Source organism: Talpa occidentalis, unplaced genomic scaffold, assembly GCF_014898055.3.
Source record: "Talpa occidentalis isolate TD23 unplaced genomic scaffold, MPIMG_talOcc4v2.1 talOcc4.7, whole genome shotgun sequence".
Classification (NCBI taxonomy): Eukaryota; Metazoa; Chordata; class Mammalia; order Eulipotyphla; family Talpidae; genus Talpa; species Talpa occidentalis.
This window is the reverse complement of record NW_023605083.1, coordinates 125,599,230-125,620,420: the sequence shown is the minus strand read 5'-3', so window position 1 is coordinate 125,620,420 and position 21,191 is coordinate 125,599,230. Positions and strand designations below refer to the sequence as shown.

Below are 21,191 nucleotides of genomic sequence, written 5' to 3'. Positions count from 1 at the left end.
GTACCAGACCTACCTGGCAGTGAATTGACATTTTTAGCCAAATTCACCCCCACCAAAAGCACAGTAATTATATGTTTGTGTGGTTTTATTTTTAAGTGTACCTCATATAAATTTTATTTTGAAGACAACTCTGTGGACATACCAAGTTGTGGTTTTGTAAAAAATATTTAAATTTCTTTACAGCACTTATTAACAAAGATAGTCAACATTTCCTATTTCAAAAGCATAACCCAAAGAAATTTATGTGTTCAGTTTCTTTGCCTTCTTTTTTGCTACTTATAATCAGATGACATTTTTCAGTATCCAAAATAAAACTCCTTTTCTGCTGAGGAGTGAGAAATTACATGAAATGATTCATATTACATTCAGGCATACAAAAGAAACACTAAAAAGCTTGGTCGTGGGGCCTCCCCTGGTGGCGCAGCGGTTGAGCACTGGCTGGAAGCTGCCCACAGCCTCTGCAGCGCCGGTTCGATCCCCGCCGCCGGCAAGGGTCCCACATGGCACGACAGACCTCTCCTGTTTCTCCCACTGCTCCCCTCAGCAGTGTATTTCTTCAGTCTGCCTGTTCTGTTCCCCGCTCTGGCTCTGGTGAATTCTCTCACCCTCCAGTGTTTCTGACTGGACACAGTGCTTGTATAAATAAATAAATAAATCTTAAAAAAAAAAAAAAAAAAAAAAAAGCTTGGCTGTGATGTCATTGCTGAGCAGTTTTCAACAACAGGAGACAGAAAGAAAGTTAGCATTGGAATTTGTCTTTGTATACAACTCAGACCACCATTAACTAGCTCTGTGGCCTGGGCCAGTTGCATAGCTTCTCTGAGTCTCAATTTTCTCATCTTTAAAGTCATAATACTATTGACTATTCAACTGGTCTGAGCATTAAATAAGATAATGAAGATAAAGCATCTGCCGCCAGGTTTTCAACCAGTGGCTCCTGTTGTTTTTACATGTGCCAGCTTCCACTGTCTCACTGGCAAGCTGTCAGGAAATGTCAACAATCTATGGTAAACGATAAACAAATTGTCCTTTAGTAATCTTGACTGAAAGATTATACTTCTCTATATTAAAATAGTCAAAAATATTTTTTCTGTAAAAATGTTTAAATTGGGTAATGTAAGAAGTCTAGAAAAAATGTTTAATAATTTTCAGCTCGCTTGATTGCAGGTTTGCCAGATTGAATAGTGATGTTTAAATATTGACATGTTCTCTACAATTGGATAAATTAGCATCATAGTAAACTGGAAACCTTTTACAGCTCCCATCATTTCTGCTCTGAATCCTACAGCTGAGCAGCCTGGTGTTCTTGTCTCCAGTAAGATTACCCACGTCTCTGATTTCCAGTCTGAAAGCTTGGTCATTTGTATAGCCTGGAAAGACTTGATTGTTTTCAAGTTTCTATTATGAAAAACATACTACTTTTAATAAAATATTTGTGATAGTCATAAAAATACTGCCTTTATCAAGAAATTGAATGCAAGTGTAAATTTCTGCATAATTTCAGAGGTAAAATATTTTAGAAATTTGATGCAGTTTCTTAGTCTGGGAGAAATTGTGGCTGAACTTTTTGCAAAATGATACTGTTTTTGTTTCGAACTGTTTTGGTTCATATTTTCTCTCCCTGACTTTTTAGAAACGATTGGAACAGCAGAAGCCTACAGTAATTGCAGCTTCTACTACTTCCCCAACAAACAGCACAACTAGTACCATTTCTCCAGCACAAAAAGTTATGGTGGCCCCCATAAGTGGTTCAGTGACAACTGGAACTAAAATGGTACTAACTACTAAAGTTGGATCTCCAGCTACAGTAACATTCCAGCAGAACAAGAACTTTCATCAGACCTTTGCTACATGGGTTAAGCAAGGCCAGTCAAATTCAGGTACACGGCTGTGATTAAATAAAATATTGCTTTCATTCTGGAGAAAGACATTTCAACCCTTTACCTACTTAAGTGAAACATTTCTTTAGAAAATTGTTTTTCTTTTGCAGCTAATTGAGCAAACAAGCTGTAACAATTGGTTTGTTGCAGATAATATTCATAATATTACATTAGCAAAACTCGTCTCTTACATTATTTCACTTTCAACATTTACATAATTCACTTACTTGAATGGAGAGGAATGTTTTTCTTAAAAAAACAAAATGAGCCACATTTCATGCATTGGTGCCCTTCCTAGAAGTCACTACGTTGCTGGTTATTTTAAATCTAAAGCTTATTAAATGTCTTATACCCCATTAGCCACCAGCACAGCTGCCACATCTGCTACAACCATTGCCAGCACAGGTCAGACGTTCCAAATTACAGGCAATCCAGTCACTATGGCAGGAAAAGTAATTACCAAACTGCCACTTCCTGCAAACAGCAAGATTGTCGCTGTAAATGTGCCAGCAACCCAAGGAGGTAAGGGAAATGTGAAGAGTTTTAATTCACATTTGCCAGATCATACTGTTGCCATTATTTTTCATTTCCTTTTCACTGATTTCAGTCCTCGGATCTCACATTCTATGTAGCCCACTATCAAACCCTGCCACATGTAGTTTCTCCTCAGAAACCGAGCAACACCTGAGCTTTCTATTAAAGGGGCAGTTGTTAATTACTTATTTTTTTTTCCCTAAGGTGTTGTTCAAGTACAACAAAAGGTCCTGGGTATCATTCCATCGAGCACAGGTACAAGTCAGCAAACCTTTACTTCATTCCAGCCCAGGACAGCAACAGTCACAATTAGACCCAATACCTCAGGCTCTGCAGGAACCACAAGCACTTCACAAGTAAGAATTCTTTACAGGTTTATTTTGTTTTGAGGTGTTGAACATACCAGGTTGAAGGTTTTAGAATGACCTCTTCCAGGATCAGTTCAGCTTCTAATTTTCTTCTGCCTATTCCTTAATCTATGACAAAGTACTGATTCATTTCTTTTATTTTTAAGTCAAAAATGATACATGACCTGTTAGCTTTTAGCATTTAATTCGTAGCACATTAGTATAGTTTATGAATCCTAGGATTTTATAAAAAAAAGTTCCTTTATATAAAACAAAAGACAACAATTAACCACCCAAGGAAAGATGCTTTGCAACTAAGAAATAGGATAAAAAATACAATCCACACCACTATGACTAGTTTGTTATCAGTTGATATGCACACATATCAGATACAGCAATTCTTTGCCATTAGTATTATGAAAAAGTTTGAAAGCCTTGAAGACTTAAAAATGTTCTGGACCTAACTGTAAAACTGAAAATAGCCTGCTGTGTAGTCTGTCCTTGAAAAAAAACTATAAAAAAAAATTCTGTTTCTGAGCTTACTCTTATAGTCTCTTGGGTTACAGATGTGAATTAATTACATTTTCTCCCCTCAAAATTCCATCTTTATTTTAATGCTTAATATAATTTAAAATGTAAAGTTCAAGAGCCTCTGATTTCTATAGACATGTTTATCAATCGACCCTTTTTAGAGATTGTGTTCTAAGTCCTTCATGCTTTAGTCTTTTACAAGCGTTTTAATTCCTTGTCCTTTGTGTCATTTATAGGTAATCACAGGGCCTCAGATCCGGCCTGGTATGACGGTGATTAGAGCACCACTCCAACAGTCAACACTAGGAAAGGCAATTATTCGAACACCTGTGATGGTACAGCCAGGTATTCATCCATCCGGCATTATCATTTTACATCTAAACAACCACTTTAGGAAAATAGATAGTTCTTGGTATTGGCACTCTATAACTAGAATACACCAATTTGAATTAATGCCTCAAAGCATACTAAATTTCAAATCCATCATGTAAATTCATCCACAGATTTTCATTTTTGGCATTGCCAATAAGAAAAATAGGTCCAAGTATGCTTATTAAAAATGTTTTGAAACCTCTAATAAATGGAATATATACATTCAAATCATTAGAATAAAGAGAATGGACAAAGAAAGCAATTTGATAAAAGGCAGAGTTAAAATCAAGGAATCAGCTAAGAAGCATTTTTTTTTTAGCATCCACTCAGTTTGGTATACTTGGAATTCTTCCTTGGGCCACACCTCTCTGTTAAAGACTCCATTTGTAAGATGAAGATAGCCTAATTGCTCACAGAACTCAGCTTGTAGTTTGTATGTTAAGTTACTCTGCCAGTTAGCAAGATTGCCTATAAAGCATCAAGACTGAGATTCAGCTGCTATTAAAGTCTCTAGGGCCCAGACTAGAACTATTTTGAAGATAAGAAAAGTCAAGTAGTTGCCCCAAGGGTAGGCACTAGCCTTTGATGGAGTGAAGTCTGTCCCTTTTCAGCTGTTTTGAGACTAAGCCTTGTGTAAAAAACCTCTCATCCAACCCTGTGGTTTTTCTTTTTTTTTTTTTAAAGATTTATTTTCGTACAAGAATTGGGGTACAATCCAGAGAAGCAGGGGGTGAGAGGATTCACCAAAGACAGAGCAGGGAACAGAACAGGCAGACGGACCGAAGTGTACTGCTGAGGGGAGCACCAGGCGAGACAGAAGAGGTCTGTCCCGCCATGTGGGTTTCTCCCTGGCCGACCGGGAATTGAACTTGTGCTGCAGTGGCTACGGATTGCTTCGTAGGTTGCGTCTTAACCCCTGCGCCACCAGGGAGGCCCCCTGTGGTCTTTCTTATGAAGAAAATAAGACCATTAGGCAGTAAACTGGCACATGAGGAGGACAAGAAAGGAAATAAAGATTTCTTATTTCATGTTTTGCTAATCAGCTCTTTAAAAAAAAAACAAAACAAAACACACGAAAAACAAAACCTCTTTTTTTTTTAAAGATTTATTTATTTATGCATACAAGATCTGGGGTACAGGCCTGAGGTGTGAGGGGTGAGAGGATTCACCAGAGATAGAGTGGGAAGCAGAAAAGGCAGGTTGACTTAAACACACTGCTGAGGGGAGCAGCGGGTGAGTCAGGAGAGGTCTGCTGCGCCATGTGGGTAGCTCCCTGGCTGGGATCAAACTCATGCTGCAGTGGCTACAGATAGCTTCATAGGTTGTGTCTTAACCCCTTGCGTCACCAGAGAGGCCCCCAAAACCTCTTTAAATGAGGCTTTGACCTGTGTGCCAAATATATAATAATTATCGCAATTATGCATCACATACGTGAAGAGCGTGCTTTAGAATCCACAATAATGGAAAACTTTTCATTCCCAAAAAAAACGTTCCTCCCTGTTATTGGTAGTTCTGAATGTTAGCTATTTTTACCCCATGGAGTCAAAAGGTGGATTTTTAATATAAATGAAGGAATATAAAGCATTAATTCAAGTCTCAAAGTTTCAGTACACAAGTTTTAGCAATTCAACTTTATAACAATTATAAATTAACCTGTTAAATTTTTCTGGATAATGCCAGCATTTGGTTTTTTAAAACAAGTAAATTTTATTGAAGGCAAAAAAAATAAAAAATTAATCTGAGATTTTGAATGTAGCACACAAAAAGACAAGTTTTGGAAACTCATAAGAGTTCCTTATAAAACAAAACTTCAAACCCACAGAACTCTTTCACCTCCAGCACTTTATGCCAAGTATTAGTTCTGCTTATGAAAACCCCAGCCTGAACTGAGACTGAATGACAAGAGCTAAATATATGTTTAATAACCAGACAAGCAAAGGAAATAATTCTACCAAGGAGGAAGGAAGTTTGAGAACCCAAGTTGAGGTGAACCAGGCCTTACATAGGCAACAATATGAGCTTCAGGGGGAACACATTTTAGTTGAATGGTGGCAAAAGAGAATGCATGTGTCTCCGCCCCTCAAATGGGTACACAAAAGCAAGAAGTAAGTTGGGGTGGTGGACACATTGAAAAAACAGAAAGCCAGCGTGTTTGGTTAAACTGGAAGCATCGTCATTTCAGTCCATCCCACAGAGATGTCTAATGAGGCTTCCAGGACCAGCACCTGCAGCACAGGAGAGGGCTGCTGCCGGTCTGCTGTTGTCTAGGCTGATCAAGCTATGAGTTCCCCCGGGATGCCTATGAGGTGATCCAAAGCCAGAAGATAGAAGACGACCAGAAAGCAGGAAACGAAGATGTCGTCTAGATGGGAGGACAAAGGAAGCGGGGTGAACGGGGTAGACTCAAAGTTATGCTGATGCTGAAAAAAATGTCCAGGCAGCCACTTGAAAGCCACTTGCCCTGCAGGCCTCTCTGTACCATCCTGCCACCACTGCTGAGAAATGTCACCAACCAGGGGTCTTGGTTGAGCTTCTGGCCTCTTTACAAGAATTTGACCAGCAAACAAGCCAGATTACATCCAGACAAGGTTTCAGTAGGCTTATTCTTGAGCGTAAAGGAACAGCACTGAAGGAGAGGTTTGCACAGAAAGAAGAGATGGGGGTGCGGTTCGGGGGACAAAGATAGCCCTAATAATACTGGGTAGAGTAGAATTCAGTGTTTGGAAAATCAACAGCAAATAGGACAAAGTAAGTTATTTTACATCGTCTTACAGGGCAATGGTTGCAATGAAGATGCAGTCTTCAAATCTTTATGAACAAAATAAGATATCAGTGAAGTATATTAAAAAACATACTTTGAAATCAAGGAGGAATTAGGGAAGCATAGTAGAGCAGAAGCACACTGTGTATTGACTGTATACCTTTAGGAATGCATATTAGCTTAAATAGCTATGGGCTATTTGATAGGAAAATGGTCATGTAAGGAACCATAGGTAAAACTTGATGAATTCCAAAAAGTAGAGTGTATGGAGGCCACATTTTTTCTATTAAGGCTAGAGATTAATACCAAGAAATACTAATAATCTTTATTTGCTTGGAGATTTAAAAACATATATCCTTATAAGTAGTTTATAGATTAAAGAAGCATCAAATATATAATTAAAAATATTGTCAAATAGTGACTTTAGACGATGCTGCCAAAGCTGAACTCAGAGCCAAATTCATTCATTCAGTGAATATTTGAGCACCTGCTAGGCCTCCCTGGTGGCACAGGCAGTTGAGCTCAGCACTGTGAAACTGTCCGCAGCCTCTGCAGTGTGGGTTCGATCCTGGCCAACCAGAGAGATACCCACATGGCACTGCAGACCTCTCCTGTCTCGACCGCTGCTCCCCTCAGCAGTGTGTTTCAGTACATCTGCCTGTTCTGCTCCCCACTCTGTCTCTGGTGAATCCTCTCACCCTCCCGCACATCTGGTCGGTACCACAGTTCTTGTATAAATAAATAAATCTTTAAAAAATATATATTTGAGCACCTACTCTTGGCTTTTGAAATATGTTGGTGAACAAAATAGACCAAAAAGCCAATTTTTTTTTAAAGATTTTATTTATATGCATACAAGAACTGGGGTGTAGGTCAGAGATGTGCGGGGTGAGAGAATTCACCAGAAACATAGAGTGGGAAGCAGAACAGACAGATGTACTGAAATACACTGCTGAGAGGAACGGTGGTTGAAACACAGGAGAGGTCTGCTGTGCCATCTGGCTTAGCTCCCTGGCCAGGAGTCAAACTCCTGTTGCAGTGGCTGGTGATAGCGTGATAGCTTGATTTAGCTGACTTTAAGCCCTGCCCTACCAGGGAGGCCCCCCAAAAAACCATTTTCTTAAATTTTAATCAGAAGTTAGACAAATAAATAAATAAAGCTATAAATAAAAAATGATGGGAGGAAATAGAAGTATAAGTAATAGTAGCTAGAAAAGATAAAAGGCAAGTATTATTAAAAACAAATCATTGTTTTCAAGCTTTATCTTGAGAAAAAGGAACAAAATGCTAGTTTATAGAATTATAGAATTAGGAAGGAGAAAGTACTTCCTAATTATAGAATTAGGAAGGAGAAAGTACTATCAAAATAGGGTGAAGATGTAAAGAAGAATTAATTAAAAGAACTATTAAAAAAATAGGGTGAACTTTGTCTTATTAAAAGAGACCCATGTACAGAGATCCCTGTATTATGACAGAATTCTCATCCATACTTAGAAACTAAAATCTATTTGAATAACAAGTCATAATTATATACTGTGCTTGTATACTTTTCTTATACATCTCAAAATTTAATGACTGAAATCAAGGAAAGAAAATTGTAAAGTTGCCATAGTTGCAAACCTCCTGGTTTTATGACCGAATTCTTTCAAATGGTTAGAAAACAGTTTCCTTATAAAAAGATAGTGGAGAGCATGGGGGAAGAAAAAATAAGCTCTTCCCCACTTATTTTGCAAATTTAGCATAATTCTGATATGAAATATAGTATAGTTTGTGTCTTTATACACAATACACAAGTTTTTTTTAAGCATATACATGTGTATTTTATAGACATATACACAAACCCATGTGTTCTATACCTCAGCAGGATTTATCCCAGAAAAAGTGTGATTCATTACTATAGTTAATAGTACAGGGATAAATGTTAATGTTCAGTATCTATCCCTGTTTAAAACTCACAGCTGTCAGGTACTCATGTAGCCAAAAGTAAATATAGAATTAATGTAAAGGAGGGGCCTCCCTGGTGGTGCAGGGGATTAAGACTTAGCACTATCAAGCTATCATCATTCACTGCAACATGAGTTCCACCCCTAGCCAGGGAGCTGACCCACATGGCACAGCCGACCTCTCCTGTCTCGCCCACTGCTCCCTCAGCAGTGTATTTCAGTCAGTCTGCCTATTCTGTTCCCCACTCTGTCTCTGGTGAGTCCTCTCACCCCCCACACCTCTGACCTTCACCCCAGTTCTTAGATGCATAAATAAATGGAAAATCTTTAAAAAATAATACTAATAATGTAAAGGAGGAAAAAAACATTTCAGATGATAAATGGTAATGATGACAATTAGAAAATTGAAAATTCGACAGATTGCCAAATAGTACTCTAGATATATGGAATTTTTATACCTTAATAACTTCTGTAGCTGCATTTATGTGTTTCACATGCTTATATGAGTCTATAGCTTCACAGATGAGTGTGTTTGGTGTGTCAAAGCTAGGTGACCAATGAGCCCAGTAAACTCAAGGTAAGTCCCAGGAGCTGTGGTCACAGGGACGAGGTGGATTGTCAAGTGCCATGTGTGTCAGAGTGTGTGCACATCACCTTATCCCCGTTCCCACCACTTCCCTGGCCTTTCCCAGATGCAACCCATAGATTCCCTGATGTCATCAAAATGAAATTTTTAATATTTGAATTTTGATGGTAATCCGAAAATAAATGAACAGTTACATATTGGGGATCATCTAAATAACCCTCAGATAGTTTACTCAATACCCACCCTTTTAGCCATATTAATGATGAGACGGGATCAGTACGGTACCATGTGGTCATCTGAAGTAACATCTCATGCATTGTTCCTCACACCACAATACAATGCTTAGTGCTGGGGTCCAGAAGTTCTCAGGGTACCTGACTACATATGATTCATCTTAAAGAAAAATGGATGGGTGGGGCCTCCCCGGTGGCGCAGCAATTGAGCGCTGGGTTGCGAAGCTGCCCACAGCCCCTGCAGCACCTGTTTGATCCCCAGCCGCCGGGCGAGGGTCCCACATGGCGCGCTGACCTCTCCTGCCACCTTCTGCCTGTTCTGCTCCCCGCTCTGGCTCTGGTGAATTCTCTCACCCTCCCACGCTTCTGACTAGACCCACCCAGTGCTTGTATAAATAAATAAATAAATCTTTAAAAAAAAAAAAAGAAAGAAAGAAAAATGGATGGGGGCCTCCGCGGTGGCGCAAGGGTTGAGACCCAACCTGTGAGGCTGTTCACAGCCGCTGCAGCATGAATTCAATTCCTGGCCAGCCAGGGAGCAGCCCACATGGCACAGCAGACCTCTCCTGACTTGCCCTGCTGCTCCCCTCAGCAGTGTGCTTCAGTCAGTCTGTCTGTTCTGTTCCCCACTCTGTCTCTGGTGAATCCTCTCACCCCACCACCCATGCCTCTGGCCTGTCCCCCAGCTCTTGTGTGCATAAATGAATAAATCTTTTTTAAAAAAAGAAAAATGGATGAGAATAATCAAGAAAATTTTAGAAGAGAAAAATGATGACAACTTGCACTGCCAGTTGTTAAAGCATATTACAGAATTAAAAGTGTGATACCAAAGGGAACTAGACCAATAGAAGCAGTTAGAGAGTGTTATATGTGAGAATTTGCTGTATGATAAAGGTGTCATGTTGAATCAGGAAGGAAGGAGTGAATTTATCAATTAATGATACTGCGGTAATCATTTTTAGCTTGAGGGGAGAGGAAATAGGTCTCTGCCAAACATACACCCTAAGAACTTACTTGGGAGGCTAGATCTAATTAGAGAATGCGGGGAGAACTTATAAACAAAAATGAAAGACTAGTGTATTTGACCACATTAAAAATTTTTTTTCCCTAGGTTTAAAAATAAAAGGCAGGCAGTGAAGCAGGAGAAATATGTATTTGGAATTTATCTCTTTAATCTGTAAAAAAAAAAAAAAAAGCTAGGAAAAACAGAAATAGACAGTGGACAGTATCACAAAAGAAGTATAATTACAGCATATTTACAGTATATAATTACAGTATATTTACAGTTTTAAAGGCTGTAAGAAATTTAAGTTGAACAAATTCAGACTCCATGATACTATGATACATTTCTTATTGCTGGAATATTTTACTGTAGTGGAAATAGCCAGGGTTGATAAGTGTCCAGTGAAATGGGCACTTGGTTGGGGGAGTATGGGTCAATTCAGTACTGTGTTCGTACTTTGACATTGGGGCAAGTTTATCCTTTTTTTAAAAAAAAGATCATTTACACAAGAACCGGGATACAGGCCAGATGTGCGGGGAGGGTGAGAGGATTCACTGGAGACAGAGCGGGGAACGGAACAGGCAGACTGATGAAATACACTGCTGAGGGGAGCAGTGGGCACGACGGGGCGAGTTTATTCTAAGGAAATAGAAGCACATGAAAATTTATAAGCAAAGATTTTAGAATGGCATTTTTTGAAAAAGGAAAAGTACTCGGCCTCCCTGGTGGCGCAGGCTGTTGAGCGCAGTGCTGTGAAGCTGTCTACAGCCTCTGCAGTGCCAGTTCGATCCCCGCCAGCCTCGGAGCAACCCACATGGCGAGCAGACCTCTCCTGTCTCTCCCGCTGCTCCCTTCAGCAGTGTATTTCATCAGTCTGTCCTGTCTCTGGCGACTCCTCTCACCCTCCGTGCCTCTGACTTGTACCCCAGTTCTTGTATAAATAAAATAAATCTTAAAAAAAAAAAAAAGAAAAAGTACTCTAAATGTCAGAATATATGTGCAATGATGTTAAACATTAACCATTAAAAGAAGTATATGCAGACATGGTGGGGGGCAGAGCAAATAGAAAACTTCAGAAACTGATGTTTTCACTAGTTAATGATGAATCAGGACATGGTAAATGTATAGTTAACTACGAAATAATTGTTCTCAGCAGCTCTTCCACCGGGGAAAAAATTCCACCTTCCTTTTCTTCCAGTTTCAGCAGATTAAGAAACAGAAGTTTTGAGAGCATGCGGAGCCATTGCCACAAAGCTGCTCTCACTCAGCGGTTACCAGGCAGCTCTCGTGGAAGTGCTCTTTGAGTTCTTTGCCCGTTTTTGAGGATAAAGTGATCCTAGCCTTCATGGTTCTGCTACACTATCTGACAAATAGCTGTAAGAAAAGCTTGTTTATAAATGTGACTATTTCATAATTATTAGATCATTATTTTTAATGTTCTCCTGGAAAGACATCCTTATATATGACATGTTTTACATATTCTCTTCTGTCTTCCCAGCTGTTGTTTCGGCTTTAGCCCCATAGGGAAAATAATCATATTTTCACTCAGTTTCCCAGATAGGAGACACTGGAGAGGGGTTGTCAGTGAGCTGAGTGAAAGTCAGCTCACCGACAACCAGGTAGGTCCTTGGGTGTGGGTGTGGGTGTGCCTCTGAGTGGGTCCTTCGGCTGTTACCATCCTGTAAGCCTTTTGAAGATTGAAAGTAGACATTCATCTTGAGCATTGAACAATATTTCAACTGAAAATACTACCAAGGGCAGGTAAGCATTCTTGATGTTTTGCTGTTTGTGTAGGTGCTCCTCAGCAAGTGGTGACCCAGATCATCCGAGGTCAGCCTGTCTCCACTGCAATCTCTTCCCCCAGTGCAGTTTCCTCAGCACCTGGGCAGAAAGGATTAGCCACAGGAACATCCCCTGCCACTCTGCAGTCTTCAGCCTCACAACCCCCTCGCCCCCAGCAAGGACAGGTGAAGCTTACCATGGCTCAGCTCACTCAGTTAACACAGGGCCACGTAAGTAATGTGACTTCACTTAACTTTAGAGATGATTTTATTTATTCTTGCTTTAAGTTTAAAAGCATACTTATTTTCAAGAATTTTGAATTTACTTATTTTTAGGAATCAAGCAAAAGCATTTCATTACAATCAGAATATTATAAACCTCAACCCTAGACTCCTTAAGCCATGAGATAAAACAGCCAGGCAGATAACCCTTCATCCTTCTCCCCCTCTTTTGCCCTCCCCTGGAAAGCCCTTTAACTGCCAAAATTTTATTAGTTGACCAGTTTCCATGGGAGCATAAAATTCTGAATATACTAAACTGCTTCCTTGCAAGACTCAGTATTATCCACTCTTCCAATAGTAATCAATAGCTTGAATACTGTTCTATCCTATCCAAATAGATACTGTGAAACATGATAAGCAGATTTTTAAAATTTACATGGAGGGCCTCCTGAGTGGTGCAGCGATTGAGCTCTGGGTTGCAAGGCTGCCCTCAGCCTCTGCAGCGCCGGTTCGTTCCCAGGCCCGTTCCCCAGCCGGTTCATTCCCCGGCCGCCAGGCGGGGGTCCCACATGGCGCGCAGACCTCTCCTGCCGCCTGCTGCTCCCCTCAGCAGTGTGCTTCGGTCCTTCTGCCTATTCTGCTCCCCGCTCTGGCTCTGGTGAATTCTCTCACCCTCCCGCACTTCTGACTGTACCCAGTGCTTGTATAAATAAATAAATCTTAAAAAAAAAAAAATTTACATGGAAATAAAAAGAGTCAAAATCAGTGATGACACTTTTGAAGCACTGAGGATTTGCCCTTTGTGATCATCTTATGTCAGTTTTTTCACTAATCAATACAGTGAGGTACAGACCTAAGGATAGACTTCAAAACAGTGGAAGGCAGAGTGACCCCTGTATGCATGGACAGTCGTTCTCTGATAGAGCCGCTTGGGAGATCATTGAGAAAAGGACAGGTAATTTAGTAAATGGTGCTGGGCCAGGATAAGGATCCTGGATACAGTCCCAGGATATAAGGGCTGCCGCATTCACTACCTGGAGGGGGTGCCATTCCCATCCTTCTCTTGGTGACCGGTGCTCCTGAAGCATGAAGTGGAGCCAGAGCCTCATGAACTCAACTCCAGGAGAGTAAGAGGCTGAACTGTGCAAAGGAAAACAATAATCCTGTTAGGAGATAAAATAAAGAAAATCTTCATAACCTCAGAGAGGAAAGACTTTCTGAAACATAGAAAAAATACACTGTAAAAGGGAAAACACTTGTAAATTCAGCTACATTAAAAATAAGAACTTCAGGGCCTCCCCTGGTGGCACAGCAGTTGAGCACAGCGCTTTGAAGCTGTCCGCAGCCTCTGCAGCCCACAGCAAGGGTCCCACATGGCACGGCAGACCTCTCCTGTCACACCCACTGCTCCCCTCAGCAGTGTATTTCGTCATTCTGCCTGTTCTGTTCCCCGCTCTGTCTCTGGTGAATCCTCTCACCCTCCTTTCACCCTCTCACCCTCCCGCTCATCTGGCCTGTACCCCGGTTCTTGTATAAATAAATCTTTAAAAAAAAAAAAAAAGAACTTCATCAAGCACTATGGAGTTAATAGAATGAGAGAAACTATGACTAGAACCAACCAAGGACTATTTTCTAGAATACTCAAAGAATCACTACAAATCAAGGAGGAATAAAATCCATATAGCTCAGGAGAAAAAAACCAAGTAAACTTGATAGAAGCTCTAAATTGCCACTTAATCCAAAAGCTGCTGAACTTGATTTGTAATAAGGGAAATGCACATTAAAACCATATGATTAAGAGGTTGGTATAAATTAAAATGTCGGACAGGGCCTCCCTGGTGGCGCAAGGGGTTAAATAGGACAACCTATGAAGCTATCCGCAGCCACTGCAGCATGAGTTCCATCCCCGGCCAGGGAGCTACCACGTGGTGCAGCAGACCTCTCCTGACTCGCCTGCTGCTCCCCTCAGCAGTGTATTTCAGTCAGTCTGCCTGTTCTGTTCCCCACTCTGTCTCTGGTGAATCCTCTCACCCACCACACCTCTGGCCTGTACCCCAGTTCTTGTATGCATAAATAAATAAATATTTAAAAAAATAATAATAATAATAATGTTGGACAAAACCAAAAGTTAGCAAAGGTGTGGAGGAGAATGAACTCTCATGCACAACTGGTGAGTATATAAATTGGTTTAGCCATTTTGAAAATACTTGAATATTATCTAATTGAAGATGTACATGCCCTGAGCCCAGTAGTTCTCCTTCTAAGTATTAAAAATATATTCCCTCGAGAAATTCTGATTCATCTGAGCATCAGAATATTCTTAGCAGCATTGTTCATAAGAGTCAGAAATGCTGTCTTTGATCAACTAAATAGTGGTGTGTCCCTACAGCAATGAAACTGAACAAACTACAGCCACACACGTACATTGTTGAACTAAAGAAACAATAAGCAAGCAAATGTACGACTTCATTTGCAAAATTTCAGGAACAGTCAAAATTTGACTAAGCTATTTTATATAGGGACACAAGGGCTACTGTATTAGCAACCTGGAGGGGGCACCATTCCCATTGTTTTCTGTGTGAGTGGTGCTCCTGGAGTTGTGAGACTGTGGCCCTACGTAGACTCTGGCCTATAAACGTCTGTGGTAGGTAGTAATGCTTTACAGAAATGCAGTGTCAGAGAAAAGTTAGGGTTAGGGGGGCCTCCCTGGTGGCGCAAGGGTTAAACACCGCACTATGGAGCAGTCCGCAGCCTCTGCAGCACGAGTTCAATCCCCAGCTAACCAGGGAGCAATCCACATGGAACAGCAGACCTCTCCTGACTCGCCCACTGCTCCCCTCTGCATCTCTGGCCTGTACCCCAACTCTAGTATGCATAAATAAATTTAAAAAAAAAAAAGAAATGCAGTGTCAGAACAGTGACAGCAGCGGCTATGTCTTGGAGACAGGGAAGGAACTAGCATCAGGGCACATCCTTGTGGCTTCTTGGGTACTGGAAGTGATGAGCAAGTGCTGGTTTTATAGGTGTTCACTCTTTGACTTTAATTATGCATGATGTTCTGTATATTTTTTTTAAAAGATTTATCCATTTATGCATACAAGAGCTGAGGTACAGGCCAGAGATATGGGGGTAGGGGGTTGAGAGGATCTGCCAGAGACAGAATGGGGAACAGAACAGGCAGACTGACTGAAATACACTGCTGAGGGGAGCAGCGGGCGAGACAGGAGAGGTCTGCTTGGCCATGTGGGTTGCTCCCTGGCCCGCCGGGGATCAAACTTGTGCTGCAGAGGTTGCGGATTGCTTCATAGTGCGGTGCTTAACCCCTTGCGCCACCAGGGAGGCCCCTCTGTATTTTTGAATGAACGCTGTATATACGAAAAGCACAAGTAAACAAGGGGCTCCAGAGTAAACTCTACGGCATTGAGTGTCAGTCTGCAGGTTTGTGGGGCATCCATTTCGGCCATTGGGAAGCTAGGGTGGGTTGTTCCACATTTGTTCTCTATCCACTGCCATGTGCCTGGTGGTAGGTTACAGGATTAATATGTCCTGGACAAGAGGAGTTTTTATTTCCAAGTCCCCATTTTGATAACTACTGGCATAATGTTGATCCTCCTGACTTGGTGTTTTGTTCCTTATCAAGAATCCTAAGCTCTTTATGCTTTAGTGCGCGTGTGCGCACACACACACACACACACACACACACACACACACACACACACGCAAGCCGCGCGCCCCACCCCACCCCAGCCACGCTCTTTAGTCCAAGCTCTCGGAATGAAGATTTGGTAATTTGGCACGTTTTGAAGAATCCGAAACTAGGCAACCTGGGCACCTCACCTTTACCTTGATTTGTAGCTTTGGGCAAAGACCTTGAACTTTCTGACCTGAGTTGTTAAATTGGTAATAAAATTATAGTAATATCTTCTCTCCTGTAATATCACAAAGTCCCACTGTGAGAATCACGTGTGGCAGTATATATAAAGATCCCTCCACAATTGTGAAATAATATGAACATGATTATTTAACAACAGAATTTAGTCATAAACTTAAGCAGCCTTATTTTGTAGACTGGGAAACTTCAATCTGGAAGGTTGAGGTTACTTGTAGACAGGTACCTTCTGGCTGTCCATTTGGACAGCTTGGATTAGAACTCTGGATTGTTAATCCCAGTTTTTTCTTGTAATTATCAGTCATCTTAAATAAATCTTATTTTAGTTTATCTGAATTCCTCCTGGTGCCATTCTATAGACATTCAAATACATATTTTCATTATATTAAAGAACTTTTTCAACATGAAAGTGGTATGCTTACAGGTTAATGCTTTGAACACTGTTTATATGCTGTGTGTTTTTTTTTCACAGGGTAGCAATCAAGGTCTGACCGTAGTTATTCAAGGACAAGGTCAAACTACAGGACAGTTGCAGTTGATACCTCAAGGGGTGACTATACTTCCAGGTCCAGGACAGCAGCTGATGCAAGCTGCAATGCCAAATGGTACTGTACAGCGATTCCTCTTCACCCCATTGGCAACAACAGCCACAACAGCCAGCAGCACCACCACCACTGTTTCTACTACAGCAGCAGGTAGAACTTGGGCTTATCGGAAATGCTACTTGTTATTCCCAAAAGTTGCTGGGCTCTAAGAGGGAAAAGAGGACCACTGCTTAACTTTGGGAGGAAATGCCTCCAGTCAATGAGTGTACCATGCTCAGCCTCACAACAGATTCAACAGACTCCCTCTCATCACCACCACCACCACCATCCCCTATTAATATATATATATATATGGTACGGTTGAGAACTACAGGTCCAGAACCACTTTGTTAGCTGCCTACTGCAAATTTAGTCATTACCTACCACCACAATGCAGGAAAAAAATGAGGGTTGGTATTAATCTGGGCCAGAAGACCCGCCTGATTTGCAGAGTGTGCATGTAACTTAGAAGCCAGCCCTCTGGAGATTTTGCAAAATGTGTGAAGGATAACCATGTCCCAGACCCAGGCTGTCCAATTTAGGAGAGTCCTATCCTAGGAGTGTCTGACTGAAGTATTGCTATACAGAATTCTCACCTTTAGCTAATCCTCTTTAACTACTTTTTTTAACCATGGTCTTATGTTCTATAATAATAGAAATGTTTGATCTTTCCTTTTCACAGGTACAAGTGAACAAAGACAGAGTAAATTATCACCCCAGTCACAGGTGCAACAATCCAAAACCCTGCCACCAGCTCAGTCACCAGGTGTTTGTTCTCCTGAAGCCCAGCCACAGTCCGCTCAGCCTTCAGCTCAACCCCAGTCCCAAACCCAGCCCCAGTCCCCAGCTCAACCTGAAGTGCAAACTCAGCCTGAAGTTCAGACCCCAACAACTGTCGCATCCCACCTCCCTTCTGAAGCACCACCCGCCCAAGCACAGTCATCCAAACCCCACGTTGCAGTGCAGTGTCAGCCTCAAAATAATGCCCAAGGACAGTCTCCTGCTCGCGTCCAGAGTCCACCACAGACTCGAATACGCCCGTCAACTCCATCCCAGGTGTCTCCTGGACAGCCAGCCCAGGTTCAGACTACAACCTCACAACCGATTCCAATTCAACCACATACATCTCTTCAGACACCTTCCCAGGGCCTGCCACAATCACAACCCCAGGTACAGTCTTCAACTCAAACTCTTTCATCAGGACAAACGTTAAGTCAAGTTACTGTTTCATCCCCATCCCGTCCTCAGCTACAAATACAGCAGCCACAGCCCCAAGTCATTGCTGTGCCTCAGCTGCAACAACAAGTCCAGGTTCTCTCTCAGATCCAATCGCAGGTTGTGGCTCAGATACAGGCTCAGCAAGGTGGTGTGCCCCAGCAAATCAAACTCCAGTTACCTATTCAAATTCAGCAAAGCAGTCCTGTGCAGACTCACCAGATTCAGAATGTGGTTACAGTGCAGGCAGCCAGTGTGCAAGAGCAGTTGCAAAGGGTTCAGCAACTCAGGGATCAGCAGCAAAAGAAGAAACAGCAACAGATAGAAATTAAGCGGGAACACACCCTCCAAGCTTCTAATCAAAGTGAAATCATTCAGAAACAGGTAAAGTTATTAAGTAAAAGCAGCATGTTCAGTAGCTTGAAATATTGTGCTGTGCATTAGACTTAGTGTTTGGTTGCGTTAGGTCACCTAAATGAGACAAAAGTCACTGACACTTGGACTTATAAGCAGCACTGGATTGACAACAAATTATTGAATGACTGCTGTGGTTTGGATCTCTGTTTGATATATACAGTTAGTGCTTATTAGTAGAAACTACCTGTATTGGGGAAGAACTAAGATGGGAAAAATGGAGTTAGGAGTTTTAACTGTCACTAATCCAAAACTTGAAGGTTTAATTATATTTTAAAGTCACTTCAAGCATCAGAGCAATTTAAAGTGATCTGCAGTAGTCATTCCTTAGTTTGCATGTAGACTAAGCAAGGCAGATTAAACTATTTGCATTTCTAGCCACACCTTTTTTTTTTTAAAGTTCTGAATACCAGTGGGTTGGGGGTGGCTGCTCAAATAAAGAAAAAATTTTTTTAAGTTTTAAATACTCTTATCCCATAGCTTAACTATAAAGTGGCATCATGCGTGGCATCTTAGTGAAGTAAGACAGTTCAAATGAGTTAGAATTATTCTACTTAAAATGAAGTCAGACGTACAGCATCCTGGAACGTTACTGGAGTAATCCTTATTTGCATCCTTAGTATGTGCCTCAGCGCTAGACAGGAGTTGAAGTGTGGATTTCAAATATCCCCAAGTCGTGAGCCCTGCATTCAGCTCATTAGTCTCCCATTCGTTGTCCATGAAACTAACTTATCTCCCCTGAGCTATGTCCTCATTGAAACCTCCTCTCTTTCCAGCCACACAAGATTATTGTGATGGCTAAATAAAGTCGTGTATATAGAAGCACTTTTTAAACAGCAAAGGGATTATAAAGGTGTATAGAAATATTTATGAAGTCACTGTCGTATGTAACACTCTCGTGTAACAATAACAAATGCATTATTACCCAGCTTCTAGTACTGAATTACCAGTCAATTATTACAATAGTGTCTTTAATCTGGTCAGGATTTTTAAAAGTAATGTCTGGCAAGAGCATAACATTAAAAACATGGCCTTTGAAGAATGATCGCTGGCGTCATTAACATAGGCTTACAGAGCCACACAAGAATACAACTTGCCAATCTCAACCAAGTGAATTCCCTTATGTCTCAGTATCTCATTTATAAAATTATTCCTACCTCTCAGTGTTATTATGAGGAACAAATGAGGCATTGTCAAATGCATGACTTGGCCACTCCCAGTATATGATAAGCACCAAGGCCATATAGTAGCTGCTGATTTTATATGTGTTATGATAAAAAATTCTTAGTTTCTTCGCGAAACATGTATATGTGTTCAGATTTCTACTGTTACCTGTGTAACAACTTGTAGTCATTTTAAACTGCTTTGGGGTTTCATTCTGTCCTGAAGGTGGTGATGAAACATAATGCTGTAATAGAACATTTAAAACAGAAAAAGACCATGACTCCAGCTGAAAGAGAAGAGAATCAAAGGTAGGGAGAAATGTTTATAATCCAGTATCATAGGGGCACTTGGAATATTGGTTGTGTATTGGTTTCTTGTCTTTAACATGCACATGTGCGGAACTTCTAAGTTTACCTTTTTTTCCTCTTGACTGTAATTCACTAAATGAGAACACGTGGCACTCACTGCTCATCATGGGTTTGAACCCCTCGAAACTCTCCGGTCACAGAAAGTTTGTATGTCTACTGTGGACATAGAAAAATCATGTCTAAACCTTTCAGAATGAAATGCCCAGCATTACATAGGTTGTGTATTTTTCTCCAGAATGATTGTCTGTAACCAGGTGATGAAGTATATCTTGGATAAAATAGATAAAGAAGAAAAACAGGCAGCCAAAAAACGGAAGCGTGAAGAAAGTGTGGAACAGAAACGTAGCAAGCAGAACGCTACCAAGCTCTCTGCGTTGCTCTTTAAACACAAAGAGCAACTCAAAGCTGAGATACTGAAAAAGAGAGCACTCTTGGACAAAGACCTGCAAATCGAAGTGCAGGTGAGAAGCATTTCCTTTCCTTCCGTGTTCCGTGTTTAGCATCTAAGTTTCTTTTTCCCTTAAAATCGATTAAGCTTACAATTTCAGTTTGTTTTCTAGAATTTACATCTATTTATAGAGAATAAATACAGTAAAAAAAATCACTGGGACCCAAGTATTTTGAAACAAAACAGATTTTATATCTAAATGTATGTGTGACTAGCATAGGCTAGTCACTTTGAGAGGTTAGTCTACTGATTAAAACATTTGAGATCTCGCAGGATATCTTTTATTATTTGACAAAGTCTTAATAACAAGTGAAGAGCAAAGTTTCATGAGAAAGGTAAACAGAGAAACTGCAATATAACTGTTGAAAGAATAGAAAATAAAGTATGCCCATTAAATAAGACCAAAATTTTTTTTTTAAAGATTTATTTATGCATACAAGAACTGGGGTACATGCCAGAGGTGCGGGGGGTGGTGGGGGGAGAAGATTCACCAGAGACAGAGTGGGGAGCAGAACAGGCGGAGTGACTGAAATACACTGCTGAGGAGAGCAGCGGGCGAAACAGGAGAGGTCTGCTGCATCACATGGGTCACCTCCCTGGTGGGGGCTCGAACTTGTGCTGCAGTGGCTGGCGATAGCATCATAGTGCTGCATCTTAACCCCTTGAGCCACCAGGGAGGCCCCCCCCAAGACCAGAATTCTTCCTTGACTTGCAGTGGGTTTTGTAGGCATTGCTAACCCTCTAATTGCTTGGGGAGATTTATTGAAAAAAATGAAAGAAAATATCTAATCATATATTTTTAGAAGAGAAGTAGGCTATCTGTAGAATCCCTAAAGGTGCCTTCTGTATTTCTAGAACGTGAGACATTAAAATATTCATTAGCCCAAAACTGACATCACATGCATCTTTTGATACA

The 21,191-nt window shown here is 40.9% G+C and overlaps 1 protein-coding gene across 1 annotated transcript in view; it reads left to right on the top strand.

The window, feature by feature from the left end:
• Positions 1-21,191, top strand: part of BPTF (bromodomain PHD finger transcription factor) — a 133,893-nt gene that overhangs the window by 93,943 nt on the left and 18,759 nt on the right. Inside the window, 8 exon segments of the mRNA XM_054689287.1 lie at positions 1,634-1,880; positions 2,619-2,770; positions 3,529-3,637; positions 11,985-12,202; positions 16,555-16,777; positions 17,349-17,836; positions 19,685-19,767; positions 20,063-20,288. Coding sequence (XP_054545262.1) covers positions 1,634-1,880; positions 2,619-2,770; positions 3,529-3,637; positions 11,985-12,202; positions 16,555-16,777; positions 17,349-17,836; positions 19,685-19,767; positions 20,063-20,288 — 1,746 coding nt within the window.